The sequence below is a fragment of the Ips typographus genome, linkage group LG9 (genome assembly GCF_016097725.1).
Source record: "Ips typographus isolate SLU linkage group LG9, UJ_Ityp_2.0, whole genome shotgun sequence".
Classification (NCBI taxonomy): Eukaryota; Metazoa; Arthropoda; class Insecta; order Coleoptera; family Curculionidae; genus Ips; species Ips typographus.
Window position 1 is genome coordinate 1,383,310 of NC_138430.1, and position 24,596 is coordinate 1,407,905.

General features: G+C 36.2%; 1 protein-coding gene across 3 annotated transcripts in view; it reads right to left on the reverse strand.

Moving 5' to 3' along the window:
- LOC145733478 (uncharacterized) overlaps window positions 1–24,596 on the reverse strand; it is a 242,926-nt gene that overhangs the window by 18,692 nt on the left and 199,638 nt on the right. For all 3 annotated transcript variants that reach the window (XM_081986324.1, XM_081986323.1, XM_081986325.1), the window contains 5 exons: window positions 21,704–21,814; window positions 18,285–18,440; window positions 15,219–15,446; window positions 10,832–11,037; window positions 6,155–6,467 (listed from right to left, as the gene is read on the reverse strand). In XM_081986324.1, the coding sequence (XP_081842450.1) occupies window positions 6,155–6,467; window positions 10,832–11,037; window positions 15,219–15,446; window positions 18,285–18,440; window positions 21,704–21,814 (1,014 nt within the window). The remainder of the gene's footprint in view (window positions 1–6,154; window positions 6,468–10,831; window positions 11,038–15,218; window positions 15,447–18,284; window positions 18,441–21,703; window positions 21,815–24,596) is intronic.

Genomic DNA, 24,596 nt, shown 5'->3' on the forward strand with positions numbered 1-24,596 from the left:
AAAAAAAATTCTTTGCGATTTTTTTGTAGCTCGCTTGGTAAGGGAGGTATTTGGCAAAAACTTGTAGAGGGCACTTAAGTGCCCTCAAACTCCCTTGGACTGACAATTAGAGGAAAAGTGCATAGAAAATAAGTTGTAGGGAAATTAATTCTCTACCGAACTACTTAAGGGGAATTTTGCCCTAAAGGGCTTGGTAAGGGAGTTATCAAGAAAAAAGAGCCGTGAGGCAGCAAAACGACACCACTTGGTGCGGACAGCCATTTAAAGGCCCGTAACTCCCTCGGGAGAGCAGTCAGGGAAAGAACTGATAGAAAGGAAGTTGTAGGGAATTAAATTCTCCACAAAAAAGATTCTTAGAAATTATTTTGTAGCTGTCTTGGTAAGGGAGGTATTTGGCAAAAAAGTTGTAGAGGGCACTTTAAGTGCCCTAAAACTCCCTTGTGCTGACAGTTGAAGGAAGAGTGTACAGAATGAAAGTTGTAGGGAATTTAATTCCCTACGAAACCACTTAAGGATCTTTTTGCCCTAAAGGGCTTGGTAAGAGAGATATTTAGTAAAAAGTATTGTGAGACACTAAAGGGTGTCAAGCGGCCATTTAAGGGCTTGTAACTCCCTTGGGCGGGGAGTAAGGGGAAAAGTGTATAGAAGGAAAGTTGTAGGGAATTAAATTCTTTACAAAAAATATTCTTTGCGATTTTTTTGTAGCTCGCTTGGTAAGGGAGGTATTTGGCAAAAAACTTGTAGAGGGCACTTAAGTGCCCTCAAACTCCCTTGGACTGACAATTAGAGGAAAAGTGTATAGAAGGAAAGTTGTAGGGAATTAAATTATCTACCGAACCACTTAATGGTGTTTTGGCCCTAAAGGGCTTGGTAAGAGAGATATTTAGTAAAAAGTATTGTGAGACACTAAAGGGTGTCAAGCAGCCATTTAAGGGCTTGTAACTCCCTTGGGCGGGGAGTAAGGGGAAAAGTATATAGAAAGAAAGTTGTAGGGAATTAAATTCTCCACAAAAAAGATTTTTAGCAATTTTTTTGTAGCTGTCTTGATAAGGGAGGTATTTGGCAAAAAATTTGGCAAAAAATTGCATTTAAGTGCCCTCAAACTCCCTTGGACTGACAATTAGAGGAAAAGTGTAGAAGGAAAGTTGTAGGGAATTAAATTCTCTACCGAACCACTTAAGGGTGTTTTGGCCCTAAAGGGCTTGGTAAGAGAGATATTTAGTAAAAAGTATTGTGAGACACTAAAGTGTGTCAAGCAGCCATTTAAGGGCTTGTTACTCCCTTGGGAGAGCAGTTAGAGGAAAAGTGTACAGAAGCGAAGTTGTAGGGAATTTAATTCTCTACAAACCCACTAAAGGGTGTTTTTGCCCTAAAGGGCTTGGTAAAGGAGATATTAAGGAAAAAGTGCCGTGAGGCAGTAAAACGACACCACTTGGTGCGGACAGCCATTTAAAGGCCTGTAACTCCCTCGGGAGCGCAGTCAGGGAAAGAACTGATAGAAAGGAGGTTGTAGGGAATTAAATTCTCTCCAATAAAGATTCTTCGCGATTTTTTTGTAGCTGGCTTGGTAAGGGAGGTATTTGGCAAAAAAGTTGTAGAGGGCACTTAAGTGCCCTCAAACTCCCTTGTACTGACAGTTGAGGGAAGAGTGTACAGAATGAAAGTTGTAGGGAATTTAATTCCCTACGAAACCACTTAAGGATCTTTTTGCCCTAAAGGGCTTGGTAAGAGAGATATTTAGTAAAAAGTATTGTGAGACACTAAAGGGTGTCAAGCAGCCATTTAAGGGCTTGTAACTCCCTTGGGCGGGGAGTAAGGGGAAAAGTGTATAGAAACGAAGTTGTAGGGAATTTAATTCACTACAAACCCACTAAAGGGTGTTTTTGCCCTAAAGGGCTTGGTAAAGGAGATATTAAGAAAAAAGTGCCGTGAGGTAGTAAAACGACACCACTTGGTGCGGACAGCCATTTAAAGGCCTGTAACTCCCTCGGGAGCGCAGTCAGGGAAAGAACTGATAGAAAGGAAGTTGTAGGGAATTAAATTATCTACAAAAAAAATTCTTTGTGATTTTTTTGTAGCTCGCTTTATAAGGGAGGTATTTGGCAAAAACTTGTAGAGGGCACTTAAGTGCCTTCAAACTCCCTTGGACTGACAATTAGAGGAAAAGTGCATAGAAAATAAGTTGTAGGGAAATTAATTCTCTACCGAATTACTTAAGGGGGATTTTGCCCTAAAGGGCTTGGTAAAGGAGATATTAAGAAAAAAGTGCCGTGAGGCAGTAAAACGACACCACTTGGTGCGGACAGCCATTTAAAGGCCCGTACCTCCCCCGGGAGAGCAGTCAGGGAAAGAACTGATAGAAAGGAAGTTGTAGGGAATTAAATTCTCTACAAAAAAGATTCTTAGAAATTATTTTGTAGCTGTCTTGGTAAGGGAGGTATTTGGCAAAAAAGTTGTAGAGGGCACTTTAAGTGCCCTAAAACTCCCTTGTGCTGACAGTTGAAGGAAGAGTGTACAGAATGAAAGTTGTAGGGAATTTAATTCCCTACGAAACCACTTAAGGATCTTTTTGCCCTAAAGCGCTTGGTAAGAGAGATATTTAGTAAAAAGTATTGTGAGACACTAAAGGGTGTCAAGCAGCCATTTAAGGGCTTGTAACTCCCTTGGGCGGGGAGTAAGGGGAAAAGTATATAGAAAGAAAGTTGTAGCGAGTTAAATTCTCTACAAAAAATATTATTTGCGATTTTTTTGTAGCTCGCTTGGTAAGGGAGGTATTTGGCAAAAACTTGTAGAGGGCACTTAAGTGCCCTCAAACTCCCTTGGACTGACAATTAGAGGAAAAGTGCATAGAAAATAAGTTGTAGGGAAATTAATTCTCTACCGAACTACTTAAGGGGAATTTTGCCCTAAAGGGCTTGGTAAGGGAGTTATTAAGAAAAAAGTGCCGTGAGGAAGCAAAACGACACCACTTGGTGCGGACAGCCATTTAAAGGCCTGTAACTCCCTCGGGAGTGCAGTCAGGGAAAGAACTGATAGAAAGGAGGTTGTAGGGAATTAAATTCTCTCCAATAAAGATTCTTCGCGATTTTTTTGTAGCTCGCTTGGTAAGGGAGGTATTTGGCAAAAACTTGTAGAGGGCACTTAAGTGCCCTCAAACTCCCTTGGACTGACAGTTGAAGGAAAAGTGTAGAGAATGAAAGTTGTAGGGAATTAAATTCTCTACCAAACCACTTAAGGGTGTTTTGGCCCTAAAGGGCTTGGTAAGAGAGATATTTAGTAAAAAGTATTGTGAGGCACTAAAGTGTGTCAAGCAACCATTTATGGGCTTGTAACTCCCTTGGGAGAGCAGTTAGAGAAAAAGTGTACAGAAGCGAAGTTGTAGGTAATTTAATTCACTACAAACCCACTAAAGGGTGTTTTTGCCCTAAAGGGCTTGGTAAAGGAGATATTAAGAAAAAAGTGCCGTGAGGCACTAAAACGACACCACTTGGTGCGGACAGCCATTTAAAGGCCCGTAACTCCCTCGGGAGCGCAGTCAGGGAAAGAACTGATAGAAAAGAAGTTGTAGGGAATTAAATTCTCTACAAAAAAGATTCTTAGAATTTTTTTTGTAGCTGTCTTGGTAAGGGAGGTATTTGGCAAAAAAGTTGTAGAGGGCACTTTAAGTGCCCTAAAACTCCCTTGTACTGACAGTTGAAGGAAGAGTGTACAGAATGAAAGTTGTAGGGAATTTAATTCCCTACCGAACTACTTAAGGGGGATTTTGCCCTAAAGGGCTTGGTAAAGGAGATATTAAGAAAAAAGTGCCGTGAGGCAGTAAAACGACACCACTTGGGGCGGACAGCCATTTAAAGGCCCGTAACTCCTTCGGGAGAGCAGTCAGGGAAAGAACTGATAGAAAAGAAGTTGTAGGGAATTAAATTTTCTACAAAAAAGATTCTTAGAAATTTTTTTGTAGCTGTCTTGGTAAGGGAGGTATTTGGCAAAAAAGTTGTAGAGGGCAAGTGCCCTCAAACTCCCTTGGACTGACAGTTGAAGGAAAAGTGTATAGAATGAAAGTTGTAGGGAATTAAATTCCCTACGAAACCACTTAAGGATCTTTTTGCCCTAAAGGGCTTGGTAAGAGAGATATTTAGTAAAAAGTATTGTGAGACACTAAAGTGTGTCAAGCAACCATTTATGGGCTTGTAACTCCCTTGGGAGAGCAGTTAGAGGAAAAGTGTACAGAAGCGAAGTTGTAGGGAATTTAATTCACTACAAACCCACTAAAGGGTGTTTTTGCCCTAAAGGGCTTGGTAAAGGAGATATTAAGAAAAAAGTGCCGTGAGGCACTAAAACGACACCACTTGGTGCGGACAGCCATTTAAAGGCCCGTAACTCCCTCGGGAGCGCAGTCAGGGAAAGAACTGATAGAAAAGAAGTTGTAGGGAATTAAATTCTCTACAAAAAAGATTCTTAGAATTTTTTTTGTAGCTGTCTTGGTAAGGGAGGTATTTGGCAAAAAAGTTGTAGAGGGCACTTTAAGTGCCCTAAAACTCCCTTGTACTGACAGTTGAAGGAAGAGTGTACAGAATGAAAGTTGTAGGGAATTTAATTCCCTACCGAACTACTTAAGGGGGATTTTGCCCTAAAGGGCTTGGTAAAGGAGATATTAAGAAAAAAGTGCCGTGAGGCAGTAAAACGACACCACTTGGGGCGGACAGCCATTTAAAGGCCCGTAACTCCTTCGGGAGAGCAGTCAGGGAAAGAACTGATAGAAAAGAAGTTGTAGGGAATTAAATTTTCTACAAAAAAGATTCTTAGAAATTTTTTTGTAGCTGTCTTGGTAAGGGAGGTATTTGGCAAAAAAGTTGTAGAGGGCAAGTGCCCTCAAACTCCCTTGGACTGACAGTTGAAGGAAAAGTGTATAGAATGAAAGTTGTAGGGAATTAAATTCCCTACGAAACCACTTAAGGATCTTTTTGCCCTAAAGGGCTTGGTAAGAGAGATATTTAGTAAAAAGTATTGTGAGACACTAAAGTGTGTCAAGCAACCATTTATGGGCTTGTAACTCCCTTGGGAGAGCAGTTAGAGGAAAAGTGTACAGAAGCGAAGTTGTAGGGAATTTAATTCACTACAAACCCACTAAAGGGTGTTTTTGCCTTAAAGGGCTTGGTAAAGGAAATATTAAGAAAAAAGTGCAGTGAGGCAGTAAAACGACACCACTTGGTGCGGACAGCCATTTAAAGGCCCGTAACTCCCTCGGGAGAGCAGTCAGGGAAAGAACTGATAGAAAAGAAGTTGTAGGGAATTAAATTCTATACAAAAAAGATTTTTAGCAATTTTTTTGTAGCTGTCTTGGTAAGGGAGGTATTTGGCAAAAAATTTGTAGAGGGCACTTAAGTGCCCTCAAACTCCATTGGACTGACAATTAGAGGAAAAGTGTATAGAAGGAAAGTTGTAGCGAATTAAATTATCTACCGAACCACTTAAGGGTGTTTTGGCCCTAAAGGGCTTGGTAAGAGAGATATTTAGTAAAAAGTATTGTGAGACACTAAAGGGTGTCAAGCAGGCATTTAAGGGCTTGTAATTCCCTTGGGCGGGGAGTAAGGGGAAAATTATATAGAAAGAAAGTTGTAGCGAAGTAAATTCTCTACAAAAAATATTATTTGCGATTTTTTTGTAGCTCGCTTGGTAAGGGAGGTATTTGGCAAAAAATTTGTAGAGGTCACTTAATTGCCCTCAAACTCCCTTGGACTGACAATTAGAGGAAAAGTGTATAGAAGGAAAGTTGTAGCGAATTAAATTATCTACCGAACCACTTGAGGGTGTTTTGGCCCTAAAGGGCTTGGTAAGAGAGATATTTAGTAAAAAGTATTGTGAGGCACTAAAGTGTGTCAAGCAACCATTTAAGGGCTTGTAATTCCCTTGGGAGGGGAGTAAGGGGAAAAGTGTATAGAAGGAAAGTTGTAGGGAATTAAATTCTTTACAAAAAACATTCTTTGCGATTTTTTTGTAGCTCGCTTGGTAAGGGAGGTATTTGACAAAAAAGTTGTAGAGGGCACCTAAGTGCCCTCAAACTCCCTTCGAGTGAGAGTTAGAGGAAAAGTGTAATTTGGCACCCTACGCAACCACGGGCGTTTGCCAGGTAAAAGTGCACACAAAAAAGACTCACCGACAAAGTATTTGGCTGCAAAACCAAATTGAATCCACTGCCAATATTTGGTGAGCTTAAGGTGAGATTAGGAAGACTTTGTCCCAAACTACCAACAGGTTGCACCGATAAAGTGTTGGGAGTTTTATGGAATATTCGGCTTTTAAACACGTTTTTCGGATGATTTCCAGGACTTTTACTGTCCGACGGTAAAGGCTGGACACCTTCGTCACTCGATATTGATCCTGTACGATTTTCCTGTTCAATAGATACTCCCCGCGATTGGTCCTTGACGGATCCAAACGATGATGGTTCGTTCATTTCCACTGAACCACTGAAAAAAGGGTTTTTTTTGTTTAAATTAACCTTTATCCAATCGAATTTTATCAAAAAGTTGTAGTAATGACTTGGAACTAGAAATGGAACGTTTTTAGAAATCAATTTTTGGAAGAAATTGCTAATAAATGCTCATCAAAAGTCATCATTGTCACAGTCACATTACAAAATGCCAAGTAGATGTATAATTTGTCTTTACAGCTTCATGGAGTCAAATTTGACAGTTCTGACGTTAAGGAACACTTCAATACTTTGCTTGAGTCACGTGACAGTTGTCTTAACTGTCAAAACTCACTCACTAGTGACCTAAAAGTATAAAATGCCTAAAGATCTGTTTCTTTAAGGAATTTGCATTGTAAGTTGTGTTTACAGCTCCATGGATTCAAATTTGACAGTTCTGACGTTAAGGAATACTTCAATACTTTGCTTACGTCACGTGACAGCTGCCTTAACTGTCAAAACTCACTCACTAGTGACCTAAAAGTATGAAATGCCTAAAGATCTGTTTCTTTAAGGAATTTGCACTGTAAGTTGTCTTTACAGCTCCATGGAGTCAAATTTGACAGTTCTGACGTTAAGGAACACTTCAATACTTTGCTTGAGTCACGTGACAGCTGTCTTAACTGTCAAAATTCACTCACTAGTGACCTAAAAGTATAAAATGCGTAAAGATCTGTTTCTTTAAAGAATTGCACTGTAAGTTGTGTTTACAGCTCGATGGAGCCAAATTTTACAGTTCTGACATAAAAGAACATTTCAATACTTTGCTTACGTCATGTGACAGCTGTCATAACTGTCAAAACTCACTCACTAGTGACCTGAAAGTATAAATGCCAAATAGATGTGTTTCTTTGAGGTATTGTACTGTAAGTTGTGTTTACAGCTCCGTCGAGCCAAATTTGACAAGTTAAGAAACATTGTTGTACCTTGCTTGCGTCACGTGACAGCAGACATTGTCATTTTATCTATCCCCTCACTATAAACTGTCAAAATTGCATTCATAAAGCTATAAAGCGTCATGCAGCTAATATGCACACATTGCATTGTTTTCAAGTGTGTTGTATACATTTATACCTTTATGAACCGGATTTTTGACAGTTGCCACATTAATGACAGATCAAGCTGCGTCCAAAATTGACAGATACACGTCACGTCAGTCAAAATCCAGCCCAAAATGACAAAATCTGTAAGAAAACTCTGAAATTTCATTAACACTATAGAAAATAGGTATATAAAAAATCATTTTATTGATTTGTGGTTATGTTTATGACAGTTTGACAGTATGACTGTTATTTGACATTGTTACTTGATCTGTCATTCTTAAAGCTAGAAAGTGCCATTCAGCTTATTTATACTAATTTATATTATTTATTTTTTTTTATTTTATATTTTTATTTTTATTTTATTTTTTTATATTTATTTGGCATTTTATACTTTCAGGTCACTAATGAGTGAGTTTTGACGGTTATGACAGCTGTTGCGTGACGTAAACAAAGAAGAAAAGCGTCAGTTAACGTCAGAACTGTCAAATATGGCTCCATGGAGCTGCAACACAACATACAGTGCAATTCCTAAAAGAAACACGTCTATTTGACATTTTATAGTTTCAGGTCACTGATGAGTGAGTTTTGACAGTTATGACAGCTGTCACGTGACGTAAGCAAAGAATATAAGTGTTCCTTAACGTCAAAATTGTCAAATTTGTCTCCATTGAGCTGTAAACACAACTTACAGTGCAAATTCCTTAAAGAAACAAATCTTTTGGCATTTTATACTTTTAGGTCACTAGTGAGTGAGTTTTGACGGTTATTGACAGCTGTCAAGTGACGTAAGCAAAGAATATAAGTGTTCCTGAACGTCAAAATTGTCAAATTTGGGTCCATAGAGCTGCAACACAACATACAGTGCTATTCCTAAAAGAAACACGTCTATTTGACATTTTATAGTTTCAGGTCACTGATGAGTGAGTTTTGACAGTTATGACAGCTGTTACGTGACGTAAGCAAAGAATATAAGTGTTCCTTAACGTCAAAATTGTCAAATTTGTCTCCATTGAGCTGTAAACACAACTTACAGTGCAAATTCCTTAAAGAAACAGATCTTTTGACATTTTATACGTTTAGGTCACTAGTGAGTGAGTTTTGACGGTAATGACAGCTGTCACGTGACGTAAGCAAAAAATATAAGTGTTCCTGAACGTCAAAATTGTCAAATTTGGGTCTATAGAGCTGCAACACAACATACAGTGCAATTCCTAAAAGAAACACGTCTATTTGACATTTTATAGTTTCAGGTCACTGATGAGTGAGTTTTGACAGTTATGACAGCTGTTACGTGACGTAAGCAAAGAATATAAGCGTTCCTTAACGTCAAAATTGTCAAATTTGTCTCCATTGAGCTGTAAACACAACTTACAGTGCAAATTCCTTAAAGAAACAGATCTTTTGACATTTTATACGTTTAGGTCACTAGTGAGTGAGTTTTGACGGTAATGACAGCTGTCACGTGACGTAAGCAAAAAATATAAGTGTTCCTGAACGTCAAAATTGTCAAATTTGGGTCTATAGAGCTGCAACACAACATACAGTGCAATTCCTAAAAGAAACACGTCTATTTGACATTTTATAGTTTCAGGTCACTGATGAGTGAGTTTTGACAGTTATGACAGCTGTTACGTGACGTAAGCAAAGAATATAAGCGTTCCTTAACGTCAAAATTGTCAAATTTGTCTCCATTGAGCTGTAAACACAACTTACAGTGCAAATTCCTTAAAGAAACAGATCTTTTGACATTTTATACGTTTAGGTCACTAGTGAGTGAGTTTTGACGGTAATGACAGCTGTCACGTGACGTAAGCAAAAAATATAAGTGTTCCTGAACGTCAAAATTGTAAAATTTGGGTCTATAGAGCTGCAACACAACATACAGTGCAATTCCTAAAAGAAACACGTCTATTTGACATTTTATAGTTTCAGGTCACTGATGAGTGAGTTTTGACAGTTATGACAGCTGTTACGTGACGTAAGCAAAGAATATAAGCGTTCCTTAACGTCAAAATTGTCAAATTTGTCTCCATTGAGCTGTAAACACAACTTACAGTGCAAATTCCTTAAAGAAACAGATCTTTTGACATTTTATACGTTTAGGTCACTAGTGAGTGAGTTTTGACGGTAATGACAGCTGTCACGTGACGTAAGCAAAAAATATAAGTGTTCCTGAACGTCAAAATTGTAAAATTTGGGTCTATAGAGCTGCAACACAACATACAGTGCAATTCCTAACAGAAACACGTCTATTTGACATTTTATAGTTTCAGGTCACTGATGAGTGAGTTTTGACGGTTATGACAGCTGTCACGTGACGTAAGCAAAGAATATAAGTGTTCCTTAACGTCAAAATTGTCAAATTTGTCTCCATTGAGCTGTAAACACAACTTACAGTGCAAATTCCTTAAAGAAACAGATCTTTTGGCATTTTATACTTTTAGGTCGCTAGTGAGTGAATTTTGACGGTTATGACAGCTGTCACGTGACGTAAGCAAAAAATATAAGTGTTCCTGAACGTCAAAATTGTCAAATTTGGGTCCATAGAGCTGCAACACAACATACAGTGCTATTCCTAAAAGAAACACGTCTATTTGACATTTTTTACTTTCAAGTCACTGTTGAGTGAGTTTTGACAGTTATGACAGCTGTCACGTGAGGCAAACTAAGTGTAAAAGCGTTCTTTAACGTCAGAACTGTCAAGTTTGGCTGCATGGAGCTGTAAACACGACTTACAGTGCAAATTCCTTAAAGAAACAGATCTTTTGGCATTTTACACTTTCAGGTGGCTGGTGAGTGAGATTTTTGACAGAGTTGCGACAGCTGTCTCGTGACTGAGGTTTTTCAAACGCAACGTTGCCATTTTCGCAAATTTTTGCGTTTGGCAACCAAATTTTCAGTTTCGAACTCGTGTATAATCCGAGCCTTTATAGTCACGTGACTATGGCCATTTGTCACTTGGTCTATTTTTAAAAATTGTTCGGAATGATTGTTGTATCAAAGCCAGAAAATTTGAATTATCCGTGTCACGTGGCCATTTTCCATTTCCAACATTAACATTTGATGTGGTCACGTGACCTTTTTGAAAAAAATGCTTAACTTCCATAAAACAAAAACAATTTCGTATTCTGAAATACTAATAAAAATACTACTATCACGTGACCATTTAGAAAACTTCAGAAACTCAAAAAAAAATCATTTTATTTTAATAAAAATTAAAAAAAAAAAATTATTAAAAAAATAAAAAAAATTGTAAAATTCTCTTTTCTTCCAAAAAAAATAATTTCTAAACATTTTCCCTCTCTAACTAATACATTACCTGTGACTGTGCGCTAAACTAGAAACTCGGCTGGCTCGTGAAGAAGATGCCATTGGTGATCGTGGTGCCAACTGTAGACTGTGATAATCGCTCTCTAAGGTACATTCTAAACTACATTCAGTGTCTAAACTCTCGTCAGCAATACAGCTGGTCTGTTTAGCCTGTGCATATAATATCTGAGCCTTTGCCAATCCTTCCTTCCAACCCTGAAGACATAATAAAAAACAATTTACAAAACAGGTTTATGTCATTGTTTTATCATTTACAGCGTTGTCATGTTTACTCAATTTTCCAGATGTTTAGACAGTCAAAATGTCCAGCTTATTGGATCAATATATGTCATGTCATTTAGGTTAGGTAGATTAGGCAGGGTTGCCAAGTAAGGGATTTTCTTTAAAAAAAATTGGTTATAATAATAATAATAATAAGTTTTTAAATGACAAATGACAATGACAGTATGGACATACCAGTAAAAAAAAAGGCTTTTAATGGAAGTGGGAGCAACTATCGATATATGACAAAAAACTTGCGAATTTTGAAGTACTGTAGTAAAGTGTTTTAGTGTTTTTCTAGGTTATTAGATAGGAATTTTGTTGAGGATTCCAAAAATGTGCTTAAAACCGTCATTTTCTTACTCCAACTGGGTTTTACAGGCGATTTTGTCCCTGACTATTCTTTCAAACTGGGTTTCTTGCAGTTCAAATTTTGACACTGCTTTTCTCCTTGACTGTACCAAATTTTGAGGTCTCTTTCCAGGCTATCGGATAGGAAATTTAATGAGGATTCCAAAAATGTGCTTAAAACAGTCATTTTCTTACTCCAAATGGGTTTTAAAGGCAATCTTGTCCCTGACTGTTCTTTCAAACTGTGCTTTTTGCAGTTCAAATTTTGACACTACTTTTCTCCTTGACTGTACCAAATTTTGAGGTATTTTTCCATGTTATCGGATAGGAAATTTAATGAGGATTCCAAAAATTTGGTTAAAACAGCCATTTTCTCACTCCAACTAGGATTTACAGGCGATTATGTCCCTGACTGTTCTTTCAAACTGGGTTTCTTGCAGTTCAAATTTTGACACTGCTTTTCTCCCTGACTATACCAAATTTTGAAGTGTTTCCCATGTTATCGGATAGGAAATTTAATGAGAATTCCAAAAATGTATTTAAAACCGTCATTTTCTCACTCCAACTAGGTTTTACAGGCGATTTTGTCCCTGACTATTCTTTCAAACTGTGTTTTTTGCAGTTCAAATTTTGACACTACTTTTCTCCTTGACTGTACCAAATTTTGAGGTCTTTTTCCATGTTATCGGATAGGAAATTTAATGAGGATTCCAAAAATTTGGTTAAAACAGCCATTTTCTCACTCCAACTGGGATTTACAGGCGATTTTGTCCCTGACTGTTCTTTCAAACTGGGTTTCTTGCAGTTCAAATTTTGACACTGCTTTTCTCCCTGACTATACCAAATTTTGAAGTGTTTCCCATGTTATCGGATAGGAAATTTAATGAGAATTCCAAAAATGTATTTAAAACCGTCATTTTCTCACTCCAACTAGGTTTTACAGGCGATTTTGTCCCTGACTATTCTTTCAAACTGTGTTTTTTGCAGTTCAAATTTTGACACTACTTTTCTCCTTGACTGTACCAAATTTTGAGGTCTTTTTCCATGTTATCGGATAGGAAATTTAATGAGGATTCCAAAAATTTGGTTAAAACAGCCATTTTCTCACTCCAACTGGGATTTACAGGCGATTTTGTCCCTGACTGTTCTTTCAAACTGGGTTTCTTGCAGTTCAAATTTTGACACTGCTTTTCTCCCTGACTATACCAAATTTTGAAGTGTTTCCCATGTTATCGGATAGGAAATTTAATGAGAATTCCAAAAATGTATTTAAAACCGTCATTTTCTCACTCCAACTAGGTTTTACAGGCGATTTTGTCCCTGACTATTCTTTCAAACTGTGTTTTTTGCAGTTCAAATTTTGACACTACTTTTCTCCTTGACTGTACCAAATTTTGAGGTCTTTTTCCATGTTATCGGATAGGAAATTTAATGAGGATTCCAAAAATGTGCTTAAAACAGTCATTTTCTTACTCCAAATGGGTTTTACAGGCGATTTTGTCCCTGACTATTCTTTCAAACTGGGTTTCTTGCAGTTCAAATTTTGACACTGCTTTTCTCCTTGACTGTACCAAATTTTGAGGTCTTTTTCCAGGTTATCGGATAGGAAATTTAATGAGGATTCCAAAAATGTGCTTAAAACAGTCATTTTCTTACTCCAAATGGGTTTTACAGGCGATTTTGTCCCTGACTGTTCTTTCAAACTGGGTTTCTTGCAGTTCAAATTTTGACACTACTTTTCTCCCTGACTGTACAAAATTTTGAAGTCTTTTTCCATGTTATCGGATAGGAAATTTAATGGGGATTTCAAAAATGTACTTAAAAGAATCATTTTCTTACTCCAAGTAGGTTTTACAGGCGATTTTGTCCCTGACTATTCTTTCAAACTGTGTTTTTTGCAGTTCAAATTTTGACACTACTTTTCTCCATGACTGTACCAAATTTTGAGGTATTTTTCCAGGTTATCGGATAGGAAATTTAATGAGGATTCCAAAAATGTGCTTAAAACAGTCATTTTCTTACTCCAAATGGGTTTTAAAGGCGATTTTGTCCTTGACTATTCTTTCAAACTGTGTTTTTTGCAGTTCAAATTTTGACACTACTTTTCTCCTTGACTGTACCAAATTTTGAGGTATTTTTCCATGTTATCGGATAGGAAATTTAATGAGGATTCCAAAAATGTGCTTAAAACCGTCATTTTCTTACTCCAAGTAGGTTTTACAGGCGATTTTGTCACTGACTGTCCTTTCAAACTGGGTTTCTTGCAGTTCAAATTTTGACACTACTTTTCTCCTTGACTGTACCAAATTTTGAGGTATTTTTCCATGTTATCGGATAGGAAATTTAATGACGATTCCAAAAATGTGCTTAAAACAGTCATTTTCTTACTCCAAGTAGGTTTTACAGGCGATTTTGTCACTGACTGTCCTTTCAAACTGTGTTTTTTGCAGTTCAAATTTTGACACTACTTTTCTCCTTGACTGTACCAAATTTTGAGGTATTTTTCCATGTTATCGGATAGGAAATTTAATGACGATTCCAAAAATGTGCTTAAAACCGTCATTTTCTTACTCCAAGTAGGTTTTACAGGCGATTTTGTCACTGACTGTCCTTTCAAACTGGGTTTCTTGCAGTTCAAATTTTGACACTACTTTTCTCCTTGACTGTACCAAATTTTGAGGTATTTTTCCATGTTATCGGATAGGAAATTTAATGACGATTCCAAAAATGTGCTTAAAACAGTCATTTTCTTACTCCAAGTAGGTTTTACAGGCGATTTTGTCACTGACTGTCCTTTCAAACTGTGTTTTTTGCAGTTCAAATTTTGACACTACTTTTCTCCTTGACTGTACCAAATTTTGAGGTATTTTTCCATGTTATCGGATAGGAAATTTAATGACGATTCCAAAAATGTGCTTAAAACAGTCATTTTCTTACTCCAAATGGGTTTTAAAGGCAATTTTGTCCCTGACTATTCTTTCAAACTGGGTTTCTTCCAGTTCAAATTTTGACACTGCTTTTCTCCCTGACTGTACCAAATTTTGAAGTGTTTTCCATGTTATCGGATAGGAAATTTAATGAGGATTCCAAAAATGTGGTTAAAATAGCCATTTTCTCACTCCAACTAGGTTTTACAGGCGATTTTGTCCCTGACTGTCCTTTAAACTGTGTTCAATTTCAGACCATAATTTCAACTGATTTAAATATTTGTTGTACCAAACCAGTTTTTTATAAATAACTCAAAAACGGTGAAAGTTACAAAAAAATTGCAAGAGACCAAAAATGTTCCTAATCATCTCCTTAACTCAGCACCGTCCGTTTGCAGGACCGTTTTTGCGTCCAGTATACAGGGTGTGCATGAGAAGTAAGGTGATTGACTGTTTCTGGTCACCCTGTAAGCAGTGTTTAAGATAGAATTTTTTGCTTTACTCCGCTGAAAAGAGGAGCTCAAGACGGTTAATTTGAGTGGTTCAACCCCCTTGAATTCCCAAAAATAACCGAGTTACAGTGTATTCAAATTTTAAACCCCAATTTGAACTGATTTTAAAATTTGTTGCATCAAACCAGTTTTTGCTAAGTAACTCAGAAACGGTGAGAGTTACGGAAAATTTAACGGACAGCAAAAATGTTCGTAAGGAACTGCTAAACTCATCCCTGGAAGAATTTACTGGTAAAATTGGTAAATTTTCCTGTCACACTGAATTTTACTTTACCGTACCGGTAAATAACACAAAAATTACCGCTAAATACAAAATAACACTTACTTTAATTTTTTTGACGTCATTATTCTGTAGTATAAACGCTGCCACGGCCATGTCAAATTCGTTTCGATACACTATTGCCAAACTGGGCGTTTCTCTACTAAGTTCCTGGATAACTAGACGGTCTACCAAGTATGGTTGTCTAATCACTTTCATGGTCGCTGCTCCTTTCTTAGTTGACGGTTTGCACACCAAAAGCATGTCGGTTAGTAAAAAACAGTGTACTTCGATCTGAAACAAACATTTAATATGTAAAAAGTTTAATTGTGGATTAAGTAAATGCGTTCAAAAATTTCCCTTAATTTTCGGTCATTAACTCCCTTCTGAGGCCCTTAAGGACAAAAGGTCTCTCTAAGGTTTTCGTAGAAAATTAAATTTCCTACAATTTTTGTTCTTTAGCATTTTCCTGAATTTAGTCATGTGGCCGAGTTACGGGGGATTGAACTTCCTTAACCGTTTTCGAGATTTTTGCCAAAAACTGATTCAAATTGCACACCCTGTATATCGGTTATTTTTTGGACTGCAGAGTGGTTCAACCACTCAAAATAACCGTATTGAGCTGTCCTTTTCAGTGGTGTTGACCAAAAAATGTTACCGTAAAAATTCATGCATACAGGGTGATCAAAAATAATGTGCCACTAACAATTTTGTGTCCACCCTGTATACCGGTAACTAAATTTACATTAGTGCGTTACGTCATTGGTTCAGTGGTTTATTAGGAACATTTTTGCTCTTTTTCAGTTTTTTTGTAACTTTAACCGTTTTGAAGATTTTTCCTAAAAACTGATTTAACGCACTTTGACACCAAAAACTACACCAATTTAGTGTGTCAAAATTTGACAGCTCGTAATTTTGTCATTTTGACAGTTACAGAGGTCCGGTTTTGACTAATGCGTAGCCCGTCAAATTGTCTACGAATTTCCTATGAAGGAGTTTTCGCATAGACTAATAGTTAGAGAGTTATCGCACTGACAAAGTCAAATTTTGACAGCTCGTAATTCTGTCAATTTGACAGTTAAAGCGGTTCGATTTTGACCGTTATGTAGCTCGTAAAATTGTCTACAAATCTTCTATTAGGGAGTTTTCGCATAGATAAATATTTACGGAGTTATCGCACTAAGAACGTTAAATAGCTGTCAAATTTTGACAGCTTTTAATTCTGTTATTTTAACAGTTACAGAGGTCCGGTTTGAACCATTGTGTAGCTCGTAAAATTGTCTACAAACCACTTTTTAGAGAGTTTCGTACAAGCTAATCGTTAGAGAGTTATCGCACTGACAAGGTAAAACTTTGACAGCTCGTAATTCTGTCATTTTGACAGTTACAAAATTCCGGTTTTGACTAATGCGTTGCCCGTGAAATTGTCTACAAATCACTTTATAGACAGTTTTCGTACAAGCTATTCGTTAGAGAGTTATCGCACTGAGAAAGTCAAATTTTGACAGCTCGTAATTCTGTCATTTTGACAGTTATAGAGGTCCGGTTTGAACCATTGTGCAGCCCGTAAAATTGTGTACAAATCACCTTGTAGAGAGTTTTCGCGCAAGCTAATCGTTAGAGAGTTATCGCACTGAGTAGGTAAAATTTTGACAGCTCGTAATTCTGTCATTTTGACAGTTATAGAGGTCGGGTTTGAACCATTGTGTAGCTTGTAAAATTCTCTACAAATCACTTTTTAGAGAGTTTTCGTACAAGCTAATCGTTAGAGAGTTATCGCCCTGAGGAGGTCCAATTTTGACAGCTCGTAATTCTGTTATTTTGACAGTTACAAAATTCTGGTTTTGACTTATGCGTAGCCCATGAAATTTTCTACAAATTTTCGATTAAGGAGATTTTGCATAAACTAATCGTTAGAGAGTTACCGCACTGAGAAGGTAAAACTTTGACAGCTCGTAATTCTGTCATTTTGACAGTTACAGAAGTAAGTCCGGTTTTGACCGTTATGTAGCTCGTGAAATTGTCTACAAATCACCTTTTAGAGAGTTTTCGTACAAGCTAATCCTTAGAGAGTTATCGCACTGATAAGGTCAAATTTTGACAGCTCGTAATTCTGTCAATTTGACAGTTACAGAGGTCCGATTTTGACCGTTATGTAGCTCGTAAAATTGTCTACAAATCTTCTATTAGGGAGTTTTCGCATAGATAAATATTTACGGAGTTATCGCACTAAGAACGTTAAATAGCTGTCAAATTTTGACAGCTCCTAATTCTGTTATTTTAACAGTTACAGAGGTCCGGTTTGAACCATTGTGTAGCTCGTAAAATTGTCTACAAACCACTTTTTAGAGAGTTTCGTACAAGCTAATCGTTAGAGAGTTATCGCACTGAGAAAGTTAAACTTTGACAGCTCGTAATTCTGTCATTTTGACAGTTACAGAATTCCGGTTTGAACCATTGTGTAGCTCGTAAAATTGTCCACAAATTTTCTAATGAAGAGTTCTCGCATAGACTAATCGTTAGAGAGTTATCGCACTGAGAAGGTAAAATTTTGACAGCTCGTAATTCTGTCATATTGACAGTTACAGAATTCCGGTTTTGACTAGTGCGTAGCCCGTGAAATTGTCTACAAATTTTTTTATTAAAGAGTTCTCGCATAAACTAATCGTTAGAGAGTTATCGCACTGACAAGGTCAAACTTTGACAGCTCGAAATTCTGTCATTTTGACGGTTACAGAGGCCCGATTTTGACCGTTATGTAGCTCGTAAAATTGTCAGCAAATTTTCTATTAAAAATTTCTCTCATAGACTAATCGTTAGAGAGTTATCGCATTGAGAAAGTCAAAGTTTGACAGCTCGTAATTCTGTCATTTTAACAGTTACAGAGGTCTGGTTTTGACCATTGTGTAGCTCGTAAAGTTGTCTACAAATCACCTTTTAGAGAGTTGTCGTACAAGCTGTTCGTTAGAGAGTTATCGCACTCAGAAGGTTAAACTTTAACAGCTCGTAATTCTGTCATTTTGACAGTTACAGAGGTCCGGTTTTGACCGGTGTTTAGCCGGTGAAATTGTCTACAATTTTTTAATTAAAATAATGCGGAAAAATACAGAAAACAACGAAAACTAATCATACCTTGGAAGCCCCAGTGTCCTTCAATTTCAAGTCTCCTTCGAGTAACAAATGGCGTTTCCTTTCCGGAGGACAGCCCAACATGGGACGGGTAAGGTCGAGTTGGGTGAATGATTTCTCCCGTTTTAGTATGCGTTCGATGTCGTCGTCCTTAGATTCCTGCAGGAGAAAATTATTATTTCGGGGAAAAGCGAAACGGATTTCGGATGATATACCAGGTGTCCAAGAGCACCCTGGACATGGGAGATTAACATGGGAAAACGGTTTTGATTTATTTGCGCCTGTACGGTTGATTTGATTGAAAAATCGTATTAATGAAAGTTGTAGTACCTATCACGGACTAGTTTTTTCTAACTTGAGCCCTTTCGTCGTAAAACCCGAACAAAAATGCGAAAATTTAAACTTTTAAACTTTGGCAGCACTTTTCTCTTTGACTGTACCGAATTTTGTGATTTTTTTTAGGATATTGGATAGGAAATTTAATGAGGATTCCAAAAATGTACTTAAAACTGTCATTTTCCCACTGTAAGTGTGTTTTACAGGCGATTTTGTCCTTGACTGTCCTTTCAACCTGTGTTTTTGTTAGTTCAAACTTTGACACTGTTTTTCTAACTGACTATACTCGATTTTTTTGTGTTTTTCTAGGTTAGTAGATATGAAATGTAATGAGGATTCCAAAAATTTGCTTAAAACTGTCATTTTCTCATTCAAAGTGGCTTTTACAGGCGATTTTGTCGCTGACTGTCTTTTCAAATTGTGTTTCTAGCAGTTCAAATTTTGACACTGTTTTTCTTTATGACTACTCGATTTTTTAGTGTTTATCTAGGTTAGTAGATAGGAAATTTAATGAGGATTCCAAAAATGTGCTTAAAAATGTCATTTTCTCACTCCAAGTGAGTTTAACAGACGATTTTGTCGCTGACTGTGTTTTCAAACTATGTTTCTGTTAGTTCAAATTTTGACACTGTTTTTCTCTCTGACTGTACTCAATTTGGTAGTGTTTTTTTAAGTTATTGGATATGAAATTTCTTGAGGATTCTAAAAATGTGCTTAACACTGTCATTTTCCCACTCTAAGTGTGTTTTACAGGCGATTTTGTCCTTGACTCTCCTTTCAAACTGTGTTTCTAGCAGTTCAAATTTTGACACTGTTTTTCTCTATGACTACTCGATTTTTTAGTGTTTTTCTAGGTTAGTAGATAGGAAATTTAATCAGGATTCCAAAAATGTGCCTAGAACTGTCATTTTCACACTACAAGTGGGTTTTACAGGCGATTTTGTCCTTGACTGTCCTTTAAAACTATGTTTCTGTTAGTTCAAACTTTGACACTGTTTTTCTCTCTGACTGTACTAAATTTGGTAGTGTTTTTTAGGTTAGTAGATAGGAAATTTAATGAGGATTCCAAAAATGTGCTTAAAACTGTCATTTTCTCATTCAAACTGGCTTTTACAGGCGATTTTGTCTCTGACTGTCTTTTCAAACTGTGTTTCTAGCAGTTCAAATTTTGACACTGTTTTTCTCTATGTTTTTCTCTCTGACTGTACTCAACTTGGTAGTGTTTTTTAGGTTATTGGATAGGAAATTTGTTGAGAATTCTAAAAATGTGCTTAAAATTGTAATTTTCACACTCTATGTGTGTTTTACAGGCGATTTTATCCTTGACTGTCCTTTCAAACTGTGTTTCTAGCAGTTCAAATGTTGACACTATTTTTCTAACTGACTATACTCGATTTTTTTGTGTTTTTCTAGGTTATTAGATAGGAAATTTAATGAGGATTCCAAAAATGTGCTTAAAACTGTCATTTTCTCACTCCAAGTGAGTTTAACAGATGATTTTGTCGCTGACTGTCCTTTCAAACTGTGTTTCTGGTAGTTCAAACTTTGACACTGTTTTTCTCTCTGACTGTACTGAATTTGGTAGTGTTTTTTAGGTTATTGGATAGGAAATTTGTTGACGAGTCTAAAAATGTGCTTAAAACTGTCATTTTCTGACTACAAGTGGGTTTTACAGGCAATTTTGTCGTTGACTGTCCTTTCAAACTGTGTTTCTGGCAGTTCAAATGTTGACAGCGCTTTTCTCTCTGACTGTATCGAATTTTGAGGTGTTTTTTTTATGTCACTAGATAGGAAATTTAATGAGGATTCCAAAAATGTGCTTAAATCAGTAATTTTCTTAGTCCAAGTGGGTCACGTGACTGCCTAGCTAAACCATCCTCTGAAACCAAATTTGTCTAAAATCTGCGAGAATTGTAAATTTTAACACAGTTTTCGAAACGAAACGCGTTTCTGAGATTTACGACATTTTTATTTCAACAGTTTTCACGTGACCGTTTAGCTAAAGAGTTAAAGAGTTTGACGTTAGTGACAACTGTCACTAACGTCAAACTGTGGTCGAAAGTTGCAAAAATCGAGGTTTCGAAAAAAAGTTTCCTTTGCAGTATTCGATACAAAACGTGTTTCTCTGACATCTATGACAGTAATCGTTTTGACAGTTGTCACGTGACTGCCTAGTTATGTTATCTTCTAAAACCACGTGATATCTGTCACAAATGTATAAAACAGATGATAAAAAAAATCTGTACTTAAGCAAATTAGTTAATAACAAAAAAACAACAAAAAAACAACAAAAAAACAACAAACAAATAAACAAATTTAATTTTAAATTTATTTATTTATTTTTTTTTTTTTTTAATTTTATTTATTTTTTTTATTTTTTATTAATTTTTTTTATTTTTTTGTAATTATTTATTTTTTTGGATGATTTTTTTTTCTGTTTTTTCTTCGTTTACAAATTTTTTGACTTGACAACTCTGCCGTCAGTTTTAATGGTAAAAAACAAAAACAAAACAAAAAAAATAAAAAAATAATAATAATAAAAATAATTTCCTTATTAGAAACTGTAGATTAATTACAAAAAACAAACAGAAACCAAGAGAACGGTAGAACAACCACAAAAACGGTAGATATACTGTTTCGTTATTTGATAGCTTTATGAGACAGATTTTGACACCAAAATAAAACAAAAACTAACAAACAAATAAACAAATATAATTTTTAATTTATTTATTTATTTTTTTTTGTTAACAAATTGTTGTTAACGTTGTTTACAAACTCTTCTACCATTTTCATCATTAAAAAAACACTCTGTATAATAATGTAAAATACATTTTGTCTTCTTTATGTAAATTGTTTATTTTCTGATCTACCGTTTTTTGACCGATTATTCTACCGATATTATATATTTTGACTTGACAACCCTGCCGTCATTTTTAATAGTAAAAAACAACAACAAAACAAAAAAAAAATAAATAATAATAACTTAATTTTTACTGTTTCGTTGTTTGATAGCTTTATGAGACAGATTTTGACACAAAAAAAAAACATAAAAAAACAAAAACAAACATTAACTAAACTAAACTTACCACAATATCGTAGCTTTCAATTCTGGCAATAATTCCTTTTAATCGTTCTTTATCCTGTCTTTGCTTAAGGCTGGTGTTAACGTTGTTTACAAACTCGTCTACCATTTTAATCTGAAAAGAAAATTTATCATAAAAAAAAAATTGAAAATTACACGGAAATACGGATATTTATGTAATATTAATTATATTATTTATTTATCGATTGAGACCTATAATTTACATGTTTCATAAGAAAAGTGATGGCATTTGTAGTGTTTTCTTAGGTTATTGAATAGGAAATTTAATGGGGAATCCAAAAATGTGCTTAAAACGGTCATTTTCTCACTCCAAGTGGGTTTTACAGGTGACTTTGTCCCTGACTGTCCTTTGAAACTGTGTTTCTGTCAGTTCAAATTTTGACACCATTTTTCTCCCTGACTGTACCAAATTTTGTAGCGTTTTTTCAGCTTGTTAGATAGGAAATTTAATGAGGATTCCAAAAATATGCTTAGATTTGTCATTTTCTCACTCCAAGTGGGTTTTACAAACGATTTTCTCCCTGGCTGTCCTTTGAAAGTATGTTTCTGGCAGTTCAAATTTTGACACCGCTTTTCTCCCTGACTGTACCAAATTTTGTAGTGTTTTTCAGGTTATTAGATAGGAAATTTGATAAGGAATCCAAAAATGTGCTTTAATCAGTCATTTTCTCACTCCAAGTGGGTTATATAGGCAATTTTCTCCCTGACTGTCCTTAGAAACTGTGTTTCTGGCAGTTCAAATTTTGACATCATTTTTCTCCCTGACTGTACCAAATTTTGTAGTGTTTTTTCAGGTTATTAGATAGGAAATTTAATGAGGATTCCAAAAATGTGCCTAAAACTGTCATTTTCTCACTCCAAGTGGGTTTTACAAACGATTTTCTCCCTAACTGTTATTTCAAACTGTGTTTCTGTCAGTTCAAATTTTGTCACCGCTTTTCTCCCTGACTGTACCAAATTTTGTTAGTGCTTTTTTAGGTTGTTGGATAGGAAATTTAATGAGGATTCCAAAAATGAGCTTAGAATTGTCATTTTCTCACTCCAAGTGGGTTTTACAAGTGATTTTGTCCCTGACTGTCCTTTCAAACTGTGTTTCTGGCAGTTCACCGCTTTTCTCTCTGACTGTACCAAATTCTGTAGTGCTTTTTTCAAGTTTTTGGATAAGAAATTTAATGAGGATTCCAAAAATGTGCTTTAAACAGTCATTTTCTCACTCCAAGTGGGTTATACAGGTGATTTTGTGCCTGACTGTTCTTTCAAACTGTGTTTCTGGTAGTTTAAATTTTGTCACTGCTTTTCTCCCTGACTGTATCAAATTTTGTAGCGTTTTTTCAGGTTGTTAGATAGGAAATTTAATGAGGATTCCAAAAATGTGCTTAAAACAATGATTTTCTCACTCCAACTGGGTTGTACAGGTGACTTTGTCTCTGACTGTCCTTCGAAACTGTATTTCTGGCAGTTCAAATTTCGGAGGTTTATGACCGTGGCCACGTGACTGCCTGGCTAAATCATCCTCCAAAAACCACGTGATAAATGTGACTACTATTTTTTTAGAAAAAGCTATCACGTGACGTTGAGCGGACAGGGCTAAGTCGTACCGTTTGGCCTCTAGAGGGCGCCAAAGTTGATTACTGTTTTTCTGATATTTTCATGAATATCTCGAAAACGGATTGAGTTTAGAATGTGAAATTTTTACTACGTATACACCCCGATGAGGGACTTTTGCTGGACTTTTGGATATGAAATTTTTCCGAACAGCGCACCGTTTGCCTTTGAAAAATAAAAAACTGAATTTCTGACATTCTTCACAAGGTGGTACCCCATGGATATTTTTGAAAAATTTTTGAATTTTGAAAATTTTTTTTTACTACCTAGATCGCTTTAGATTAATAGTAAAAAAGTGACGTGGAGTGTCATTTGTCAAAATGTCATTTTTAAGGGTGCCACGCCCTTAAAACTGTCAGAATTGCCATAATTCAAATTTTAGTAAAAATTTAGTGCACTTTTCCAAAAAATCGTTCATAACTCGCTTATTTGAAACATTCTGAATAACCACACCATAAGACAAAACAAAGCTAATACATAGGACTATCACGTGACGTTGAGCGGACAGTGCTAAGTGGTACCGTTTGGCCGCTAGAGGACGCCAAAGTTGATTACTGTTTTTCTGATATTTTCGTGAATATCTCGAAAACGGATTGAGTTTGGGGTGTGAAATTTTTACTACGTATACACCCCGACAAGGGACAACTTTTGCTAAATATGAAATTTTTCCGAACAGCGCACCGTTTGCCTTTGAAAAATAAAAAACTGAATTTCTAATATTTTTCCCAGGGGGTACCCCCATGGATATTTTTGGAAAATTTTTGAATTTTGAAAATTGTCTTTCACTACCTAAATCGCTTTGGATTAATGGTAAAAAAGTGACGTGGAGTGTCATTTGTTAAAATGTCATTTTTTAAGGGTGCCACGCCCTTTAAACTGTCAGAATTGCCATAATTCAAATTTTAGTCAAAATTTAGTGCACTTTTCCAAAAAATCGTTCATAACTCGCTTATTTGAAACATTCTGTATAATTACACCATAAGACAAAAGAAAGCTAATACATAGGGCTATCACGTGATGTTCACCGGACAGGGCTAAGTCGTACCGTTTGGCCGCTAGAGGGCGCCAAAGTTGATTACTGTTTTTCTGATATTTTCGTGAATATCTCGAAAACGGATTGAGTTTGGGGTGTGAAATTTTTACTACGTATACACCCCGATGAGGGACAACTTTTGCTAAATATGAAATTTTTCCGAACAGCGCACCGTTTGCCTTTGAAAAATAAAAAACTGAATTTCTGACATTCTTCACAAGGTGGTACCCCATGGATA